The 21,121-nt window shown below is 53.5% G+C and overlaps 1 protein-coding gene across 1 annotated transcript; it reads right to left on the bottom strand.

The window, feature by feature from the left end:
• Window positions 1-20,627, bottom strand: CPA5 (carboxypeptidase A5). The gene is made up of 11 exons (XM_030308449.2): window positions 20,512-20,627; window positions 18,589-18,670; window positions 17,418-17,552; window positions 8,816-8,914; window positions 7,566-7,667; window positions 6,279-6,380; window positions 5,905-6,015; window positions 5,377-5,467; window positions 1,918-2,117; window positions 1,540-1,624; window positions 1-1,025 (listed from the first exon to the last, which is right to left on the bottom strand). The coding sequence occupies exons 1-11, from the start codon at window positions 20,625-20,627 to the stop codon at window positions 838-840; spliced, it is 1,311 nt and encodes a 436-aa protein (XP_030164309.1). The 3' UTR covers window positions 1-837.
• Window positions 20,628-21,121: the final 494 nt, after the last annotated feature.

The raw sequence follows: 21,121 nt of genomic DNA, 5'->3' as shown, positions 1-21,121 counted from the left end.
GATTGGGAGGGGGTGCATCTTGTTTCTTCTATCTCAAAATATTCTCCCTTCTCTCCCTTAAATAAAGTGCTTACTTAGTAAATGCCGGGCCGGGACTAACCGCTCAGCGCAGGACAACCATGGTGACTGTGGCAAAGAGGGGGGGAAAAGAGGATTTCCTCTCCCTGGATGTGTGGGGCTTCGCCGTGCTGGCCCTGACTGGCCGTGACTCTGTCCAGGACCAGCGGAGACTGCGAGGGTGCCCAGGAGGCGCAGGTCACAAACCAGTGACTTGTTCACTCTCCTTTAGAGGGTGAATAGGATCTTCAAAGAGGGGGAGTCTGAAATGAACCCCTGACCCCTACCAACATAGGAAATGAAGCAGGAAGAGGAGGAAGCTGCCTGTCTGTCCCCACCTCTCCCTCAAGGTGCCGGAAATGTCGCCACCGGAGAGCCACTCCTTTTGATCAAACATTGTCCCCTCCAGGATCATCTTAGGATGTAAACACCAAGGGGACAATGTGCCTACTAGCAGCCCCCAGCAGGTGCGTTGTCTGCCGTGGGCCTGGAGGACCCACATTTGCAGGAGGAGCAAGTGTAAGGTCGGCTGGCCCCTCAACCCTCCTGAGTACCTGGGGACTGAAGAGGCGTTTCAAGTGCCCCTCTCCCCACCTCAATGCGAGCCCAAAGGGGTTGGTGGCCAGCCCCGGAGGCCATCAAGCCTGTTCAAACTTGTATTTATCTCCTAAGGGGTCAGGGTTGGGGTGTGGGGAACAGGAGGCATCACTTGGGTTTCAGGAGGAGCCCCGGTCCTCGGGGAAGGGAATGAACCTTCCCGCTCTGTCCTCGGTGGTGTTGTTAGTAGGGATGATTCAAGGTGTGCTCCATGATGGTCCGAAGCGCCAGCCACGTCTCCTGGGCCGTGGGGATGATCTGGGAGGCCGGCAGCAGGAAGCCATAGCGCCCCGTGTCCCGGAGCTCGAAGGTGAAGGAGAACTTGATGCCATTGTCATAGGCCCAGTCGACAGTGATCCCGCTGGCCACATCTGGATGTAAAAGGGCAATGAAAAAAAAATTTAAAAAAAAAAAAGGGCAAAGAAATCCCCGCCCCCGCAAAGGAAGAATAGGGTGTTTTGCTAAGAGGCATCCTGAGTGGTAAGTGGGCCCTGGGAGCTTGACCCCAACTCACCCCGGACAACATCAAGCTTCCTGACCCAGGCCTCAACCTGGGCCACCCCCTGCCCTCTCTCCCCATTCTCTCCCCCCGGCAAAGGGAAAGCTCCTCGAGGCCACCACCCTTAGGATCTCCTCTCTCAGGGACCATCACAGAGCCAGGCATTGGGAGTTGGACATTAATTAGTGCTGCAGAGAAGCAGCTGCCTGTTTCTGGGTGCCACCACTCACCCCTCTATTCCGATTGGAAACCAGCTCTGACTCAGCCCGGTCAGACCTATGGCCCTGTGGCCAACCAGTGCTGCCAGTCGGCAAAGAGACTGCACCCGCCCACCCCCCCCGGTGGATGTGGTGCCGAAAGCAGCAGCCAGGGCAAGGCTCACTCACAGAGGGTGGTGCTGATGCTGCCATAAATGTACTGGATCCCGTGGACCTCATACAGGGCCTGCGCTGCGTCCTTGGCAAGATCGTTCTGCGAGATTACGTCCAGAGGGTGAGAGGCCGGGGCTCCCCGTGCTCCCACACCCTCACCAGCTGCTGAGAAACGGGAACTCAGGAGTCCTGGAAGTAGGATATGCAGGTGACTCTCACGAGAAGGGAGCACAGCACCTCCGGCTTTGAACTTGACCTCATGTGAGCACAACAAGCTCTCCTCTCCTTCCTACCATGGGGTCAACTGGTCCAGACCCTTGTTTCAGAGTGAGGGCCTCAACCCTGTGGGAGCCTGCCTGATGCCTCCCCCAAGCCCCCAGCAGCCAAGCTCACCAACTCCTTCTGGTTTGGAACAGGCTCCGGTGAGTGGCCGTAAGGGTACATGAGCATCTGAGAGTAGCTGTGAATGGAGATCAGAGCCTTGATGTTCCCGTGGGATGTGATGAAGTCCACGATGGCAGCCACCTCTGGCTCCGACTGAGGGGAGGGCCCACGATAAGTCTCAGAGCAGGGGTTGTTATTAGAACCATTTCCTGGAAGAAAAAGAAAAGCACGCAGAGGCTTCAAATTCCAAGGCTTGGGAAAGACACTTAATGCTCACAAAATATCCAGCTGCTCCTCCACATTTCCCAGCCTCCTTTGCAGTCTGGTTGAGGCCATGTGACCACTTCTGGCCAACGAGAATGTGAGCAGTAATGAGGTGTCACTTCTAGCTGGAGGCTGGTAAGAGCAGGCATGACTTCTCCACACTCTCCTCAGTCTATGTGGTTGAAAGCAAAAACCTCTAGATGGAGGAAGCATCCCGGATCCTTCTCTCACGATTGGGAGAAAGCTGCCAAGGAGAGTCACCTACCCACATTGAGCTTCCTGTGCATGAAAAACAAACTTTTACTATATTAAGCCGCTGAGATTTGGATGGGTATTTATCACAAACCCTAGTCTTAGAGGGTCGACTCAGCGACTCTCTTGCCCTGTAGAGAGCTTCCCCGGCTTGTCCTTTGGTTAAGTCCTCACGTGTTCCATTAGAAAAGTGGGCCTTCTTCGGCAGCTGCCTTCAGAAGAAACTCTAGGTCTCCAACCCTGGCTTCCTCAATGAGCAGCCACCCCTACGAGCTGACCCTTCTCTGCCGACTGTCCACTGCCATGCGGAAAACTTGGTCAGTTGAGCGCTCAGACTTAGCACCTGCTCAAGCTTTGCCACAGCTGTGGCCCCAGGAGCAACACGAACTTGGGGCCAAAAAGAGAGAGACTAGATCCCCATAGCTGCCTGAAGCTGGTCTGGGAGCCACAGATGTAAAGAGCCTTTGACGATTCTTCTTGGGGACCTAAGTTGGGGGAGAGGACAAAGAGGAACTGACCTTCTATTCTGTTCGCAAATTTCACTTGCTCCTATCTCCTAGATTCTTTGCTCTCCATTTCTTTTCTTCCTCTTCTGTCTGCCTGCCCTCCCCAGGGGCCACGTCCTGGGGGGCTGGGCTGTGGCTTGGTCAAGATTTGGGGGTTATTTGGAAGGAGCCATCCCTGTTCTTCCTCTTCTTCCTCCTTCCTGAAATGACTGCGCACAAGCCCAATGCAGAGGTCAGGGATCACCCCAACTTCTGGAGCCTCCCAAGGATGCCAGAGGACCCCCCGCCCCCAGACCCTCAGGGCAGTGCACTGGCCCCAGGACTGGGGGGCCTGGCCCATGGACTGGTTCGGATGCTGCACTAGGATTGCAGCAAACCGGTCCTCCCCAAGAGCGCAGGGGAGGGCAGCGTGAGTGGGAGGGATGGTCTACAGATTACTCATTATGCAGCAATTAAATTAAGGCAATGATAAAACCATAAACAAAATCTTCCAGCCTGAGTCACCAACCCAGACACACACTATTTCTGTCCACAGGCAGGCCCGGAGGCAATTCTGTCACCGGGGAGCGAGACCCCCTCGGTCTGCGGGTCCTCGCCCGGGGCGGGGACCCTGGTGAGAAGGGGATGTGCCTGCAGGAAGCAAGGGTGAGGAGCGGCCCCACAGGCTGGACAGTGGCCCTGTTTGTTGTGTCTGCCGGGAGCTTCTGCACCTGCTACACTTGATGAATGACAAACAGCAACAGATGAGCAGAGCGGGGGAGGCTGAAAGCTTTGTCTGCGTTTGCAGCCCACGCAAGGAAAGCGGTTCCCCTGCCAACGACCAGGTGGCTTTGCCCAAATATGGAGAAACACTTCAGGCCATTAGTTCTGGTTTGAGCTAAGCAGCATAAACTAATCTTCCCCTGACCAAATGGGAATTAGCTGCCTGCCTCTCTCTGACGTTCATAGTCAAAGTCCTCTGAGCCTGCCTGTGTCACAAGTACCTGCTAATGGATTCATTAGCTATTTATTTTTCCTTCTCTGAAAATGTAATTTGTAGCAAGGGGAAATCTCTGGAAGGACATGGTAAATTATTAAAAGCAGTAATCTTTGGGTGGTGGGATTATGGGAGCTTTTTGTCCCCTCTGGGCTTTTTTTCTTTTTTTTCCATACATTTTTTTTTTTTTTTTACATTGTATATATACTGATTTCCTCCAGCCCCCTGTGGTGAAACACACAAAAGTTATTTTCTTTAAAAGGTAATTTGTCTTTCTGCTAGCCAGTCTGTCTCAGGGTCCATGGGTACTCACTGCAGCCGGTTCTGAGGGGCCCTCGCGGATTGCAACTTGGGGCAAAGGGGCTGGTCATTTGAAGGTGAACACACCCATTTTTACACGGTTGTGTTCCCTTACACAAGTGGTTACACACACAGTGCCAGATCCTCAGGCAGCCCCCACACCATGGGCTGAGCGCCTTGCTCTGGATGCTTTAGATGCTTATTTTTCAATGAAAACAGACTGAAAGAAGCTAGATTTTCAGCGATGGGCAGATCTACAATGTTCTGTCTCATTGGTCTGGCCATCCATCTGCGGGTCTGCTTTTCAACGGCAATGGCACTGCCTCCTGTGGAGCCAAACTCCGACCCCACCACGCCCCCCAGAATAGGGGGTGCCCACGCAACCTGTCTTGGCCAGACCCAGGATCCCATTCATCACATCGCTGCATTCCCAGGGTCCACATACTAGTCCCGAGGCTTTCTGGAGACCTCAGTTTCCCCATCTAATCCCTACGTCCCCGGTGTGGTAAGGGTGATAATCAGGAAGAACACCAAGAACTTGAGAGGAAGCTGCCCACCTCTGCCTGGAAGCAATACGGCCCTGCAGGTACGCACCAGTCCATCAGCCCAGGATTACGAAGCAACTGGGTCGCAAGTAAAAACCAGGCTCCAGACAGTGTCAGTGATAAGAACTTGGCTTATTTTAGATTTAAACTACTGTTCTGGCCTCCCCAGAGGGCAAATTTCAGGTCATGACTCTCGGGAAATGAGTTTGAAGGCATTTTCTCTTGGTGGGCTCCCTACAAGGAAGGGCTGGAGAGATCTGGGGGGCATATAAACTCTAGGGTTTGAACAACCAGCAAGACTATCTTGTCGCTCCTGAAGGGACAACCTGAAGACTCTCTTGTACCTTTCCCTGCCGTATTTAGGATTTGACCCCTGCAGCAAGGAGCCGTTTCCCGCGTTTCCCACGAAGCTGGAGCGGATGCGTACGTTGCCCACGCATGTGCAACCCCTCCCCATATCGCACAGCCAATCCTAGGCGTGTGCTTGCCTGTTCCTGCCATGACTCACTCGCGTTAACTAACTACATTGCCTCTCCGGTTATGAGTCCACATAACCTGACTGTGTGAGAGACGTGCCAAGACGTCCTTCTCCAGCCCTGCCCCCAGGTCCAGCAGATTGCCATACCTCCAAAACCTGACTTCCAGTTCCTGTTAAGATCCACACCGATGCAGAAGATTCCAGGTCTGGTGGACTTGTTCTTCCGCCACAGGCGGTTCTGAAAAGCCCAGGGCGGGGGACATTCACCCCTTTCCCAGGGATGGAAGCCTCCGACATCCTGTCCTAGGAAGGGGTGGGGGGTGTCTGGTGGGACAGAGAGGGGCAAAAGGAAGGAATGTCTAGGGCAGGATGGGGCTGCTACGAGACTGGGCCAAGACTGCGGATCACCTATGGTTAAAGCTGTGGTGTGGGGGGAGGCCCGAGGACAGGCTGCCAACAGTGGCCTTCCCTGGGCAGCAGGACAGGGGTTGAGTCGCAGCTGCAGTACCTGAGTCACCTGCCTGCCTTCGTGAGACTCTCCACCAGGAGCCCCTGAGGAGCCAGCCCCCAGTGAACCTCGGCTCAGCTTCCCAAAGCCACAGTGACCGTTCCTGCACGCCCCGCCCCCCAGAGCTGACCCTGACCCCCGACCCTCTCCCTCCCGAATGTCCTCACCATGCTGTGGGTAAACGCAAACCCATCAGGGTTGGTGACGATCTCCATGAAGATGTCCATGGCGTTCAGTAGGTCCGTCAGCGTGCGGTCTTTGCCATATTCAGTGACAATCTGCAGGCCAGGGCGGAGTGGGTACAGGGTGAGGGATGGGAGGCGCGGGCAGGCCCTCCTCTGAGGTAGATCAGGACTTCTGCACAGCCAGTGGCCGCAGGCAGGGGTGGCATCAGGCCATCAGATACATTCTTTGTGGGCTTGGAGGTTAAACAACTAGAAGGCGGAGGTTTAAACAAGCCAAGTACAATCTCGCAACCAGGGGCGCCCTAAAATAGTCGAGTAGCCGCCACCCCAGCCCCACCCCCATCATCTGTGCTGACCTTCTTGGCGGTCCAGATGCCAGTGGCATGGGTGATCCACTCCCGGGAGTGGATTCCAGTGTCGATCCAGATGGCCCGGCGCTGAGGTCCTCCAGTGCTAAACTGGGTAAAAGCACCGGGTCCCCAACAGGTTTGAATGGAGACAGCTGCAGAGCTGTCCCTCGGCTCCCAGAAGGTGGCCCCAGGTGTACGGGCACTGCCTGGGGCGGCCCTGTGTCCCGAGACAGGGGCTGTATATGCAGGGACTTGTGCATGGGTCCATGAAGTGCACACGTGTGGGAGCCCCGGTGACACAGTGGTGCACTGGGGAAGCAAGGTGATCCAGCTGGAAGCACAGAGCTTCCCAGGCTTGAAAGTGTCTGAGACTAGTGTTTCTCAAATTTTAAAGGGCACACGAATCCCCCGGCATCTCACGAAAATGCAGATTCTCAGTCAGTAGGTCTGGGGAGGGGTCTGTGGTTGGGCGTTTCTAACGGGCTCCCGGGGGTGCTGCTGCAGGTGCCAGGACCCCACTCTGAGTAGCAAGGTCCTAGGCCACATTAAAGAGAGGACACGGACAGCCCCTGGGGGAAATCAAAGCAGGGAATGAGGAGGTCAAGTCCCAAGTTAGATGAGAACACTTGGCCCTCTGGAAGAGTCCCCCAGGGCTGTCGAGAGCCGGAGCGCCGTCTTGTCTGAGAGCTGGACGTCAAGTGCCTTGAGGGGGCCCTTTAGGGCACATACTAAGACTTGTTTTTGGCTTGGCTCGACTCCACACTCCTACCTATCCTGCCTTCTTCATGACCAAGGCCATTGCCGCCGTCAAGTTTGCTCCAACTGTTTCCAGTGGCCCCCGTGAAGGGCTGGGAGGTCTCCCCACAGACTCGGGCCTATCTGTGGGGCTGCCTGAGCCAGATGACCTCAATCATTTGTAAATGAGGCCTCTATTTATCTCCCTTCCCATTTCACAGATGAAGCAACCAAGGGAATAGGGAGAACGCTGACTCACCCGCATTCACCTCCCAAGACCAGGGTGATGACCACCACCCTGCAATTCCATCTCCTTTGCAACCCTCCCACCTACTTCCTGACCCAGGACCTGCCAGGTCGCTGCACCATCACCTGTCCATACCTACGAGAGTAGGTCCCTGAACACCACAGCCCCAAAGCTGTGGGTCACCTCAGGGCAGGAGTATACACATCTTCTCTGTCCCTAAAACTCCCACCCTGCCATGACCCTACGTGAGTTCAGTCTCATGCCAGGGGCTCTCACTGTAGAGTCTGGTGGTCAACACTGCCCGCTTTTACCTTCAGGACAACAATGGACCGATTTTCAAAGCTGTGGCCAATCCGAATTTTTGAGACTATATCTGAGTGCGCGGCCACAAAGTTGTCGATCCAGCTATATATCTGAAAGGAATGAAGTTTGTCAGACCGGCAGGGAGGCAGGGAGGCGCGGGGCCCAGGCTCTCCCCGGATATCCTCCTTCTCCCACCCCACCCTCCCAGTGCTGTCCCACCTCCCTTGAGGGTCTAAAAGGACCCAGCAGGAGAACTGCACACATCAAAGACGTGGAGCTGGTGTCGAAGGCAACTGGCCCTGTGCAGAGCTGAGCCTCTTTCTGGAAGAGGAGTGTCCTCACCCTGCCCAGTCCCCAGGGTCAACCTGCAAGGCTCTCAGGGTGGAAGTTTCTTTTGCTTCCACTCTCTTGGCCCATTCAGTCCGTTTGACAGACCCCACAGACCCAGCTGTTTTGGTCTTCTCGGCCCTTAGAGATTCTAAGCCGTTTGAAGGCAGGACTATTTATCTTGGATGTCAATAAATACTGACAGGCCATATTAACCCCTTCCCTCACTCTTTCAATGTACATAATTGAATTACCAAACATATGGGAAAAAATGGATCTTCTATTCCAGGCCATGTGAAACGGGAGAGTAATGACAGCGATACCAGAGGGGACAATATCAATCCCATCACATCTTTTTCATGAAAATGGAACCTATGCCTTGAGTTTCTTTCTGGGCTGGGTGTCCAGAAAGGCGGGCTGTAACTGGGAGCAAGAATTGTCTCCAACTGAGGCAACTCTGTTCTATTCTACAAAATGGCTCTCCAATGTGCCTGGCTTCCTGTCCCTTCCATGCTCCAGGACCCACAGCTGGGGCCACTTGACACCAGAAATGCTTGTGGAGAAGTCAAGACCCCTGAGTCCCCAGCCACAGTGCTGGATTTGGAGATGCCACTACCTGCTCTGCTCTGGCCAGTGATGCATCCCTACCTCAGTGTTCTGCCTAGTAGACCTTTCCTCAGTCCCGGACCTGCCCTGGGCTGTACTGTTGAGTTCTCTCTATCTCTATATGGATCCTGGCTTCTGGACCTGTTTGAAGCTGTCTGTCTGACAGACCTTCACCCAGTGTCTGCTCTGCTCTCCAGAGACTCCCCCAGAGTCATTTCACACTCTCCCGTGGACTTCAGAGTCTTTCATTAGTCTCTGCCTGAGTCGGGAGACCCTGAGGGCCCAAAGGGACAAGAGAGCCCGCAGCTCAACTGGGCAGACCTACCTCCTCCAGGGTGTGGTAAGAGGCATAACTAAAGCTGCTGGTGCTACGCTCCAACCGGCGGGATTTGGCCATGGCTTCTCTCTCCTCATCCAGCAGCACCTAGGAGACAAGAGCACATACTGGAAGGGAAGGGGAGAACCGGGCCAGGCAGGCCTCTTCCGAACCCCGCATCGTCTGGGCCGCGCACAAAGACACCACCGACACAGGAGAACGAGCCACCATGAGTGTGAGCTGCGCAATGGGAGGAGATGCCGGTTGCTGGATGATTCTGCTTGGCCAGCTGGTGTTCATGCCTCCGTTTCCCAAATGAGCACGGGGCGAGGAGTCCGGAGAGCTGCATTCCAAGTCTGCCACCAACTTGCTGTGGAGCCTTGGCCTTAGTTTCCTCAGCATGGAAATTAGGATAGCAATATCTTGCCCTGCCCAGCTCATAGGATAAAATGTAATAAGGGATATGAAAGTATTTTAGAAGAGTGCTCGTGATCTATTGCCAACATTGTTTTTGCCCTCTATGAACACTGCTGAGTCAAGGCTCAAGCTGACCCCCTGGGGGAGCAGAGGGCCCCCCTGACCCACTCTACGCTACCCCCGGGGGGTAGCCTACACAACTAATATCCAGGCCATTTGGGAAACCAACTATGGAGCAAGCTGATCCAAATAATTATAGAACTAATATGCCAACAATCTTTTACTTGCTGTCTTAACTGCCTCTTAAACACAAGTATGGATGAACCAAAAGCAATGTCCTGGGTATCATTTGGAGTTGGTACTCCGCCCACACGCAGTACTTCCCACTGACCATGGGGGGGGCATACGGTTGGATTGGGTTGCCCTCCCACATCATTCTGGGACACTTTTCCCAGCTTGGGATTCAGTGAGGTGGGCAAGTGCCCTTCACCCCAGGCTCATACCCTTACACTGGCACCCAGGGATAGAGGCACCCCAGGACTCTGCACTGACCAGCAGCATGGGAGGTGCCTCGGCCTCTCTGCCACAAAGGGTGCTGGGAAAGCAGAAGACCTCAACCCGAAGTCACACAAGGGAGTCTTGATAATGTCTTGCTTCAGGCAGAGCCTTTCACTTTACCAGGCATGCTTATCCTCATTGTCTCCATTGGTCTGGTCAGATGACCAAATGACAGGGCAGGAATTCACTATTCATGTTTCAGAGATAAAACAGATTGGAGAGGTGAAGGGACTTAATGGCAAAGCCAACAAGGGGCAAAGGTGAGGTAAGAACCCAGACATCCTATTCCTAGCCTTGGCTTCCTTAAGGCTGGCTAGCTATCAACACTAAAGGTGAATTAGAATAATAAATGTATGTATTATATGTAATACTAAATAACAAACATATATACACACACATAGATAGATATGCATACCTATAGGTATATACTGTTGACCCTTGAACAATGAGAGGGTTAGGGGCACCAACTCTCCCACAGTTGAAAATCCACACATAACTTTTGACTTCCAAAAAACTTAACTACTAATAGCCTGCTGTTGGCCAGAAGCCTTACCAATAGCATAAACAGACAATTAACACATATTTTGTACGTTATATGTGTTATATATTATATTCTTACAATAAAACAAGCTACAGAAAAGAAAATATTATTAAGAAAATCATAAGAAAGAGAAAATACATTTATAGTACTGTACTGTATTTATCAAAAAAAAAAAAAAATCCACGTATATCCACACAGTTCAAACCCAGGTTGTTCAAGGGTCAACTGTATGTTTATCTGTGTGTGTGTGTAGGTATGTATATGTGTGTGTGTGTGTGTACAGAGAGGGCAAAAAAATGTGTAAAATGTTAACAGGTGAAAAATCCATCATACTATTCTTGCAATTAAAAGGTGTTCTGAAATAGCAAAAAAGTGTGGTGCCTGGGTGGCTTAGTCAGTTGAGAGTCCAACTCTTGAATTTGGCTCAGATCATGATCTCATGGTTCATGGGATCGAGCCCCACGTCGGGCTGCGCGCTCACAGCACAGAGCCTGCTTGGGATTCTCTCTCTCCCTCTCTCTCTCTCTCTCTCTCTCTCTCTCTCTCTCTGCTTCTCCCCAGCTTGTACTTGCTTTCTTTCTCTTTCTCTCAAAATAAATAAAAGTAAAACATTTTTAAAAACTATTTGAAAAAAAAATAACAAAAAAGCAATACCCTGAGCATAGAAAAATAAGACAATAAAATGTCAGAAAATACCTCTATGAAAACAATGCTTGTTAGGATAGAAAGATTATGATTTCAAGCAATTTTTAAATGTTCCCTATTTTTATATTTTGGCAGCATGCTTCTACTACTTCAATAAGTAAAATCTTCTAGGGAATAAATAATACTAAAACAAAAACAAAAAGGCCCAATGGCTAAAATAAAGTAGCAGCCACGGACTCTTCAGTCCCAGGGCTGGAAAAGAGGCATCACCACCATCCCCCGCAGACGAGGCCGTTGTCAAGTGCCCACTCACCCTGCTGCCCCAGTCAGCTTGCTCACAACCCTCAAGTTCACAGATTTAAAAATGGGACTGGAAATCGCTGCTTGGGCCTCATTTTCTTTTCTTTTTGAGCACCGACCACACGTTAGGCAATTGTGATTGCAATGTTTTCTGGCTGAATTAGCTAAGCTGGGTACATTCCCACTTGGGCAAAGCTGGGATTGCTGGGCAAGTAAGGAAGCCTGGAGGAGCCTTGACCCTTGCTGGCACAGGCACCACCCCGGGACACTCTAACAAAAGGGACTTGTCTTCTCCCAGGAAACCAACGGAAATCTCAGCAGCCCACCGTGACCAGGGTGTGCCCATCACTTTGGGCCGGGCACTACCAGCTGTGGTGAGCAGCCGCAGGGAGCCAGCAGCCCGGGGCTGGCGCACCCAGAAGTCCCCCTCCAGTCCCACCGAGATGAACTTCCTAGGGACTGGTGGAGGACCTGAGGCGGTAGGAAAAGGTGGAGGACAGGGAGGAGAAATTGGGAAGCTCTTCCCACAGCCCAGGGACACCCACAGCAGTAAACAGCTCCCAGGAGGCCATTCTTTGTTCCACAGAACGGCTTGGGGGCAAATGGGAAATGGGCACCAAACTGCAAATAACTTTCCAAACACCCTCACAGCCCTGTGAATGGATGTGACACCCGCTCACCAATTGGGAATGCTCAGCCCTCACAGCTGGGCCCCAATCCCAAGAACGCTAATCTACCCTGGCCTGAAAAATACACAGATGTTGGCTCCCTTCACAAGGCCGAGAGGGGAGAGGGGAGAACTGAGAACGCAGTCTTGCCACAGGCTCAGGGAAGCCTAATTACAGCCCTGTCAGGCTTCTCAGAGAAAAAAAAGAAACGGCTCAGAAGCAAGCCATTTGCCTCCCTGGAAGCCATAACCTGACAAGGAAAGTAATACCTTGGTGTGAATTAATTTATGACAGGGGTGAGGAAGGACGGGAACATTAAGCAAAGAACAGCACCTCCAGGATGGAGGAGGGCAGGAGGCCACGGGAGGCCCAGGAAGGGCGAAGCTGACGCCTGAAGGGAACCAGCACTCGGCCGCTGAACTCCAGCCGTGCAGACGTAAAATGGACGCGGCTCCGGGTGACGGTGAACGGGGAGCATCTCCCCACCCCCCCGCCCCCACCCCCGCTCCGTGACAGCAGCAGTCACCTCTCCTCATGTGTCCCTGGCCTTCTCTAACAGGCCCAACATTTGCAGTAGCAGCTGCGTGGCTGGTAGCAAATGCAGTCTGTGCCTACGTGGTGGGTGGCTACAGACCCGGGGGTTCTTAGCGTGGACCCCCTCAGAGGTCAAGGCTGAACGGGTGGCTTCACTGCCCCAAAGGCAGAGTTAAAACCACCCACACAAACAACAGTGACAACTGTGGAAGAAGCAGATGGTCAGGAGCAAAGAGTGCAGGGCCCGGGGCCAGGCTGCCTCTGGTAAAATCTCCACGCCATCACTAACGGGGCACTAATCTCTCTGGGCCTCAAAAGTATTCATCTCTCTCTGTGCCTTCAAAAATGGGGGTCACGTTATCACACCCTTGAGCACATTCTTTAAGGGGTTCCCGTGAGGCTTAGAGGGGTTAATACATGTAAAATGTTTGGAGTGTCACCTAGCACGTAGCCATGAGGAGGAGCAAGAGGAGGGTGGCAGGGCGATAGTAATTTGGGGGGTGACTCACGTGTGAACAAGGTTTTGAAAGCAGCAAGGGAATAAGTCATGCAGGTATCTGCAGAAACAGCATTCTACTCAGAAGGACCAGTAAGTGCAAAGGCCCCGAGACGTGAATCTCATCAAGGGCCCTTGGGCAGGAATGGGTCAGGCAAGTTCAAGGACAGTAAAGAGGTCCAGGTCTCTGGAGCACAGCGAGCCAGGGGAGAGCAGTCAGTGACGAGGGTGTTGTACTTCAGGGCCATTTTAAGGACTTGGGCTTTTACTCTCAGTTAGGAAGTCATTGAGGGCTTTAAGCAGAGAAGTGACATAATGGGATATAATATATAATAATAATAATTTTAAAGGACCCCTCTGAATGCTGTTTTGAGACTAGGCAACAGGGAGGCAAGGATGGAATTAGGGACAGCAGTTAGAAAACTCTTAGAACAATCCAGGTGTGGGGCTGATGGCGTGCTGGCCCAAGGTGGTAGCATAGAATGGTAAGATACATTTTATTTATTTACTTTTTTAATGTTTATTTTTGAGAGAGAGGGGATGGGGCAGGGGAGGGGCAGAGAGAGGGGGACAGAGGACCCGAAGCAGGCTCTGTGCTGACAGCAGGACGCGAACTCACGAACCGTGAGATCATGACCTGAGATGACGCTGGACGCTCAACCGACTGAGCCAGCCAGGTGCCCTGGTACGATACAATATAAAGGGAGAACTGACGGGATTTGGTGAATGTGGGATGCGAGAAAGGAGTTGAGGACGACTCCAGGCTTCTTGCCTGAGTGACCGGAAGGATGGCGTTGTCATTTCCTGAGATGGAGAAGGGCTGTGGAGGAGCAAGTTGAGGGGGGGTGCTCGGTTGGGAACGGTGACATTTGAGACGCCCGTTAGGCAGGCAGGTGGAAATGAGGAAGAGGCGGTTGGAGACCCGAGTCTGGAGTTCAGGGTGAGCGTAGGAGTCCGGCTGGAGATGCAAGTATGGGAATATTCAGGAGGCTGAAGGTATCCAACGCCATGATCTTGAATGAGAGGATCCAGGGGAAGTCAAAGGACAGAACTGGGAAATAGGAAAATGACATGCAAAGGAGAGCCAGTTAGATGGGACAACATCCAGGAGAGGACAGTGTCCCGGAAGCCAAGACAGGACATGTTTCAAAGACGAGAAAGCAACCAGCTGGGCTAAATAAGGTGGAAGAACAACGGGCACTCAAAGTTGGCCACTGAGTTGGACGTAGGAGCTGTGGGTGACGAATGTCAAGGGCAGTTTTGGTGAAGTGAGGGGTGGACAGTCCACCCACGGAGAAGGATGGAGGTGGCAAGTATGGCCCGTATTTCCAAGAGTTGTGCTGCACGGGGAAGCCGAGAAATGGGGTGATAGCTGGAGACGGGGGGACGGGATCGAGAGAGGATTTTGGGGGGTAAGAGAAATAACGCTACATTTGTATGCTAATGAGAATGATCCAGTAGAGAAGGGGAAATTGGCCAAGCAATATTTACACTAAATTGCATTTTGCTCTAGATGCTCAGAGCCCGGGTGATTTTTGTGTTCTCCGTTGTGCTTTCCCCTATTTTCCAAATTATCTAACATGAATATTTATTAATTTTGTAATCAGAAAAAAGCCATTAAAATCCACAGAGCTGATTGCTCAAGTGAAGCTTTTCCATGGTGACTCATCCTAGAGAAAAAAAAAAAAAACAACAACAACACCAAAACCAAAGGGCTGAGAAAAAAGGGGGAGGTGAAGAAAAATTAAATGCAAATAGAGCTCACTCGGAATCAGATAATTTCTTGCCTGGCCCACTGCAATTTCCTCAGCACCCTCCTGCCTGTCAGTCTCTCCCTGCTCCTGTCCCCAGCTCAACATTGTCACTGTCAGAGGGATTTTTTTTCTTAAATGCAAATCTGATCCCGTCAGAGCCCTCCCATGGCTCCCCCATGATTTTTCAGGATAAATCTCGACCTCTTCACCCAACAGAGGATGCCCCTTGTGATCTGGTCGGGCCTCACTGCCAACAGGGCGGGGGGGGGGGGGGGGCCTTCCCCTCCCGGTCCCCCCCTCGCCTGCTCTTCAGCCGCACCGTAATTACCGCCTTCTCAGAGCCTCCCTACGTGCAGAGCCTCTTGTCCTCGGCTCCCATAGCAACCTGCTGCACGCCATCAGCACCATCAGCAAGCTCATCCACTCCATTGTAATCACTGCTTTACTCCCCTCCACTCCCCACCCCCACGACCCGGCTCCCCTGGATACGGAACCGGAACCGGAGTTCCTGTCTTTGTGTTTCCTGCACCTTGCACACAGTAGGTATCTCCATATCAGGAGATGGAACAAACGAACCCAGCTCTTCCACCTCAAGCACGCGTCTGATCACAGCTCGGGGAGGGGGGAGGGGTGGGGGTGGGCAGGGCGGGGAGCAGGGGACACTTCCCTTCCTCAAAAATCTCCAGCACCCCTGGCCAAAGCGAAAGCCGGAAGCCGGCACCAAGGTTTTTCACGCTCCCTCTCAGCCTAGTGCTGCGGAGCAAACACACCCTCACTTCTTTCCTTTCTTCGCATCCGTGAATTCAACCAACATTTATTAAGCCCCAACCGAGTGGCAGGTGCCATGGAAGGCGCTAGGGCATAAAGATAGATAAGAGGCCCGAGCCTGGACCTTGAGGGGCTCAGGAGAGGGGGCCCTGGAGACAAAGACCAACCTAATAGCAAGGCCTCTGTCTGGGCACACTCTTTCCGAACCTGCCAACAGAGTCATTGTGGAGACCGTTGAGGGCCCGCCGTGCAAGAGAGGCTACGCCAAACGCTGCGGCAGAGAGATCCGGAAGATTCAGAAGAGATTAGGCCCGTGCGTCAATAACGAAACGTAAGGCTAGAGGCCAAAAACCTGAGTGGTGCAAAGCCTTCCCCTCCTGTTAGCGCCTCTGAGCTTCTCTCCTCCTGGACACCCTCCCCCTCGTCACCACAAATCAACTCAACGCGGCAGCCTCCCCTACCCCCCCCCCCCCAGCTCCCTCCAAGCCAAAATGGGATCTTAAGTCTGACAATCGGAGCTTGATGCACTGCAGACAGAGCGAGGTGTTGGGGGAAATCCTGCCCGGCTGGGTTAGGGCAGACAGTCCAGGGCATCTACTACTGACAGGGAGTAAAAAGCGCCCCCGGAAGGGATTCCAGCCTGGGGACGACAGGGGAGGAACGTGAAGAGGACAGCTCCAGAGGAGCCAGGGGGCAGGCTCAGAGGTGCCTCTGGGGCCACTCCTGATGTGCAGAAATCAACAGAACATTTTGAGAGACCTCTTCGCATCTGCTGGCTAAATGCTGCGGGCTTTCAGGGCGGGGCAGAAGCGAGGAAAGGCGAACCTGAAGATGCCCGCATGGGCGAAAAATGAGAATTGAGTGCTATTTCTTTCGATGTGGTACCCTGTCTTGTCTGCGGGGAGTTTCCCCATTTGGGTTTGTGGGGGATTAATTAGAGAAAGAGGCCACCCCTACGCACTGAGCAGCAAACACATGGGCCCGATGAGGGACAAAGGTCTGTGCGTGGATCTAAGTGGCCCAGCCCGGTGCGTTCGCGGGAAAGGAATGCCCCTGATGCGTTTATCCCTTGGCATGTGATGTCATGTGTGTGCGCTCCGGGAGACTGGGTTCCCACACTCAGAGCCCTCAGAGGGTAGCTGCAGCGCGCCGTGGCTGGGGAGGAATGTCTGGGGATGCGACCCTGCAGGTGCACCACAGCATCTGTGGAGGGGTGCGGCCAGAGGCGCCTAACCAGCACGCGGTGCCCACAAGAAGCGCTTTAGGAAGGGGCCTCCTTGGGACACCCTTGAAGACAGAACAACAGAAATAAAATGTCACGGTGTTCAGAAAAGACACCGTAAGCTGCGCCGACCAGGGCGGGTGGGGACACGGGCAGGGCCGGGATGAAGGCTCTCTCTGTCCTACCCAAGGGTGGGTGTGCAGCCCTCCCAAAGCTATTCCCCTGGGAGAATCCTGCCTGGGAGAGGAGCCTGGTACCTCCTAGTACCGAGAGCCTGGCGGTACAAGTGTCGTGGGACAGCCAGGACGGCGGGGACGGTCAGAAAAGCAAAGGGACTCTTCCAGAGCTGCCTCCCCCCGGGTGCCCAGGAAAGACCCGAGCTACTTGCTCCTGTCTCCCTCCTCCCTGGTCTCCTCCTCTGCTGTGAGCTGCAAATCCCCCCACAAGAGGACTCGTCCACAAGTGACTGCCACTACCACACGAGGAGGACGTCCCCCCTCCCCCGACCGTGGGCTCTGTCCTAGATTTTCAATATTCTCTGAGAAGTGTGAGGTGTCGTTCCTTCTACAGCAGGTCCACAAGAATGCAGACGGAACTCTAGAAACCTGTCCAATGTGAGCCCTGGGTTGCTTTCCTCTGGGCTGGGCTCAAACCAGAAAGGCGCGTGGAAGGTGAAACCCTAGCCGTGGTGCTGGGGCAGGACCTCACCTGGATGTCCTTTATCATGACGCTGTAAGCAAGGCCGTGAGAGCCCAGGTAAGCCTTGACGTCTTTCAGTTCAGAGAAAGGAACTCTCATATCCACCGGGAGGCTGGGCCTGGCTGGGCCACGCCAGAAGTCCACCTTGGTCACAAAGGAAAGGAAAATGGATGTGTTTAATCGTGTGTCCTCATACATGATCCTGTGGGCACCTTAGACAGGCAGACGGTCTTCTTCTCTTAGACAGTTAAAAGGGCCCCAGTTCCAAAATGAAAACCCTCAGGCCGAGCACAGAGATGGGGGCAAACAAAACCCCCGAGCTGCGTTTCTTTCTCCGATTCCGAGCACCCTCGCTCCCCGCCTCACTCCAACTTCGCCTGGACCCCAAGAACCCTAAACAGTTGCTAAAAGTGAGACAGCTCATCATACGGGGCATTCACATGGACAAGAACCTTGGTCAGAAGGGGGAGGCATCACTGCCCTCAAGCCCTGGGGAGGGGGGAGGAACCCGACCTGCATTCCCATGACCTCCAAATGCTACGTCTACTCACCAACTTGTTAAAGGGAGACAATTGTTATAAAGTGTTATGAGTCCTAGTAGATAGGGGCACTCAAACGAATAGGGACAGGGGCTTTGGGCCACATCCAGAAATACCTGGTTGCTTCGGCAGCCCTCAAACAAAACCCTTCTATTGTAACTGTTGAAGAAAATGTTTTCCATTGTGGAATACTTGCAGAGGACAAACGTTCTCGGAAACAAATGCTCAGGCTGACAGGGACGAACCCAAATAAAACACAGGTTCGCCAAGCTGAGCCGTTTCAGTGGGGGAAACCGACGTGTCCAGTCTGCATACTACATGGCATCCCACCCAGAGACATATATACTCCCCGGGTGGCTTCCGGACACTCCAGTCATTTGTGAGGTGGCCCCTGACAGGGTCTGCTCGGCAGCTCCCCATCTAGGACAGAGGAGAAGGCCAAGAAAGGCCACCCAACTTTCCGGGCGAGTGTTCCCAACCTTTCCTGAAGAAGATCCCACATGTGATTTTCCACGGTGTTGTGATCTTTGGCAGATATGATAGGGGCAGGTTTGGGGTTCGGGGAGCAGGACAGGGGGCTGAAGATGCAGGCCACTGTAAGAAAGTGGAGAACGTGTTCCCCAGCCCTGAGGAGTCCTCACCTTCTGGGGCTTCAGGCCCTCCAGATCCCTGAGAAGTGAAAGCTCCTTCTCATTTTTAGCCAGGACTCGAAGAACCTGATCTCTGGAAAGACACAGGGAGGGTGGAAGGAGATGCTGAGACGGCTCCCTGGAAGGCTGGGCTAGGGGACCCTGAGGACCAGGCTGAGGGGACCCGGCAGGAAGGCTGGGAGGCCGGAGGAGACTGAGCAGAAGGACGTGCCACTCTGGGAAGCACGCGAGTCCTTCAGCATGAGACAGCGGTCGCTCCAGACCAAGGACAGACCACCCGAGCCACTAAATAAAGCCCGTCACAACTAGTGATGAACCCAGCAGCAAGACAGGGGAGGAAGTATGGGACAGGAACATGGGAGAATGGAGGAGGCCTGGAAAACCAAAGGAACGAAGGGGAGAAAAGAATAGATACAGAGGGCAGGGGAGACCAACAGTGGCCCCGAGCGCTCTTCGTACAAGGGCCAAAGGCCATGGTCTGTCCAAACCCTGTGCCCCTTCCAGCCTTCTCTCAAGAGCTTGAGGACATGGAAGGGGAGATGAGCCTCACGCTAACATAGGAGAGGAAGCTGAGCCCTTCCCATCCCGGTGGAGAGGCCGCGAGAGGCTGTGCGCGTGACCTCCGGTGTCCGCCACCCGGGATGCCGCTGACTCCCTCCCTGACTGGCTTGGATATCAGGGAGGATGAACCCCGCCCCCACCCAGCCCCCTCTAATCACTACTATGGGGATACTTTGGGGTCATTCCATTAGGTGACGTCTGGGAAGCTGAGAAACATGTCCCTAGAGGGCCTGGGGTAAAATCCTAATGCTTATTCGTATTCAAAGGAGGACAATACTGTATCCATATGGTAGGGATACAGAGTCTTCTGGGGGTTACTAACGTCTTTAAGAATCAGAGAAAACCAGGGGCACTTGGGTGGCTCAGTCGGTCGGGCATCTGACTTCAGCTCAGATCATGATCTTACAGCTCATGAGTTCGAGCCCCATGTCGGGCTCTGCTGACAGCTGACAGCTGGGATCCTGGGGCCTGCTTCGGATTCTGTGTCTCCTTCTCTCTCTGCCCCTGCCCCACTCACGCTCTGCCTCTCTCTTTCTCTCAAAAATAAGTAAACATTCAGGGCGCCTGGATGGCTCAGTCGGTTAAGCGTCCGACTTCAGCTCAGGTCATGATCTCGCAGTTTGTGGGTTCGAGCCCCGCGTCGGGCTCTGTGCTGACAGCTCGGAGCCTGGAGCCCGCTTCGGATTCTGTGTCTCCCTCTCTCTCTGCCCCTCCCTAGCTCATGCTCGCGCGCTCTCTCTGTGTCAAAAATAAATAAACTTTAAAAAAAATTTTTTTAATAAAAATAAATAAACATTCAAAAAAGTTTTCAAAATCAGAGGAAACCATCCCCCCAGGAAAAAAAATAGATAAACAATTTTACATATAAGCAAGAATCAGGGGAATCTTGGAGCCCTGGAAACTTCCCCATGGGCTGCAGATTAAGAACTCATGCTGTGGGGGCGGGGGGGGGGGGGGGGGGGGCCTGGGTCTGACTTCTGCTCAGGTCATGATCTCCTGGTTCATGAGTTCGAGCCCCGCATCAGGCTCTCAGTGCAGAGCCTGCTTGGGATTCTCCCTCTCTCCTTTCCTCTCTCTGCCCCTGCCCCACTCGTGCTCTCTCTCTCAAAATAAATAAATAAACTCAAAAAGAAGAAGAAGAAGAAGAAAGAACTCATGTGGGGAAGGACAGTAAGACAGCTGCTTGTCCCACCCTTGAGCGTGAGAGTGGGAGATTGTGGACCTGAATGGGAAGTGAGGTCCCAACTCCCTCTACTTTGACCAGGTCCCAGGAAGACAGCCTCCTCCCTGCTGGCACACCTGGTCCCCAAGCTCTCAGCAGCCCTTCCTCCCCACTATGGAGCTGCCACTCACCCTGTGAAATTCATTTGGCCCAAAGCTGCTGCCAGAATAAAGCTGAAGACCAGGAGCGTCCACCTGTCCACAGGGGACAGCCCAGGGCCCACGCCTCCTCCAGGGGCCCCCTGCATGCTTCTTCCTTCAGGCGAGCTTCAAGGCCTTTCTTCGTGCGCGGGCATGGCCGAAGCCTCAGGACAGGACAGCACCTAAAGGCCGGCAGGCCCGGCCTGAGAAGGGGCGTTAGGTTCTCTCTGGGGGAGACCCAGCATGTGGCTCCCACACGCAGGGCCTTGACAGAGCTAGGGCCACCCCTCCCCACGGCTAGGCAAATCCCCTCCCGGCAAGAGGAAAGAGGAAAAGAGGAAGACGAGGCTCTTGGCTTTCCTTCCTCCCTGGAGGTTTGCTGGGCCAGCCTCTGGTGAACATCAAGTCCTCCTTCTCCGGAGAAAGAGAAGAGTAGCTGGAAGGCCCCAGGAAACCACTCCGTTCCTCCCTCCTCATTTAAGTCTTTTCTTTTGCTCTCCTTCTCCCTCCCCATCCGCTCACGCTTCCCCTGGGCCACGTCCCCCTTACGCATAAGGGTGTGGACGCCATTGAAAGAACGCCGGGTTTAGAGACAGGGACC

Source organism: Lynx canadensis, chromosome A2 (genome assembly GCF_007474595.2).
Source record: "Lynx canadensis isolate LIC74 chromosome A2, mLynCan4.pri.v2, whole genome shotgun sequence".
Lineage (NCBI taxonomy): Eukaryota > Metazoa > Chordata > Mammalia > Carnivora > Felidae > Lynx > Lynx canadensis.
This window is presented reverse-complemented; position numbering and strand designations above follow the sequence as displayed.

What these genes read in the sequence shown, in the direction of transcription:
- CPA5 (XM_030308449.2), bottom strand. Translation starts at nt 20,627, where the DNA reads ATGCAGGGGGCCCCTGGAGGAGGCGTGGGCCCTGGGCTGTCCCCTGTG. An exon ending in GGCCAAATGAATTTCACAGG is followed by an intron (nt 18,671 to 20,511) that starts GTGAGTGGCAGC and finishes GTGTCTTTCCAG; the next exon opens with AGATCAGGTTCTTCGAGTCC. An exon ending in CTGGAAGTCAGGTTTTGGAG is followed by an intron (nt 2,118 to 5,376) that starts GTATGGCAATCT and finishes TTTTTCTTCCAG; the next exon opens with GAAATGGTTCTAATAACAAC.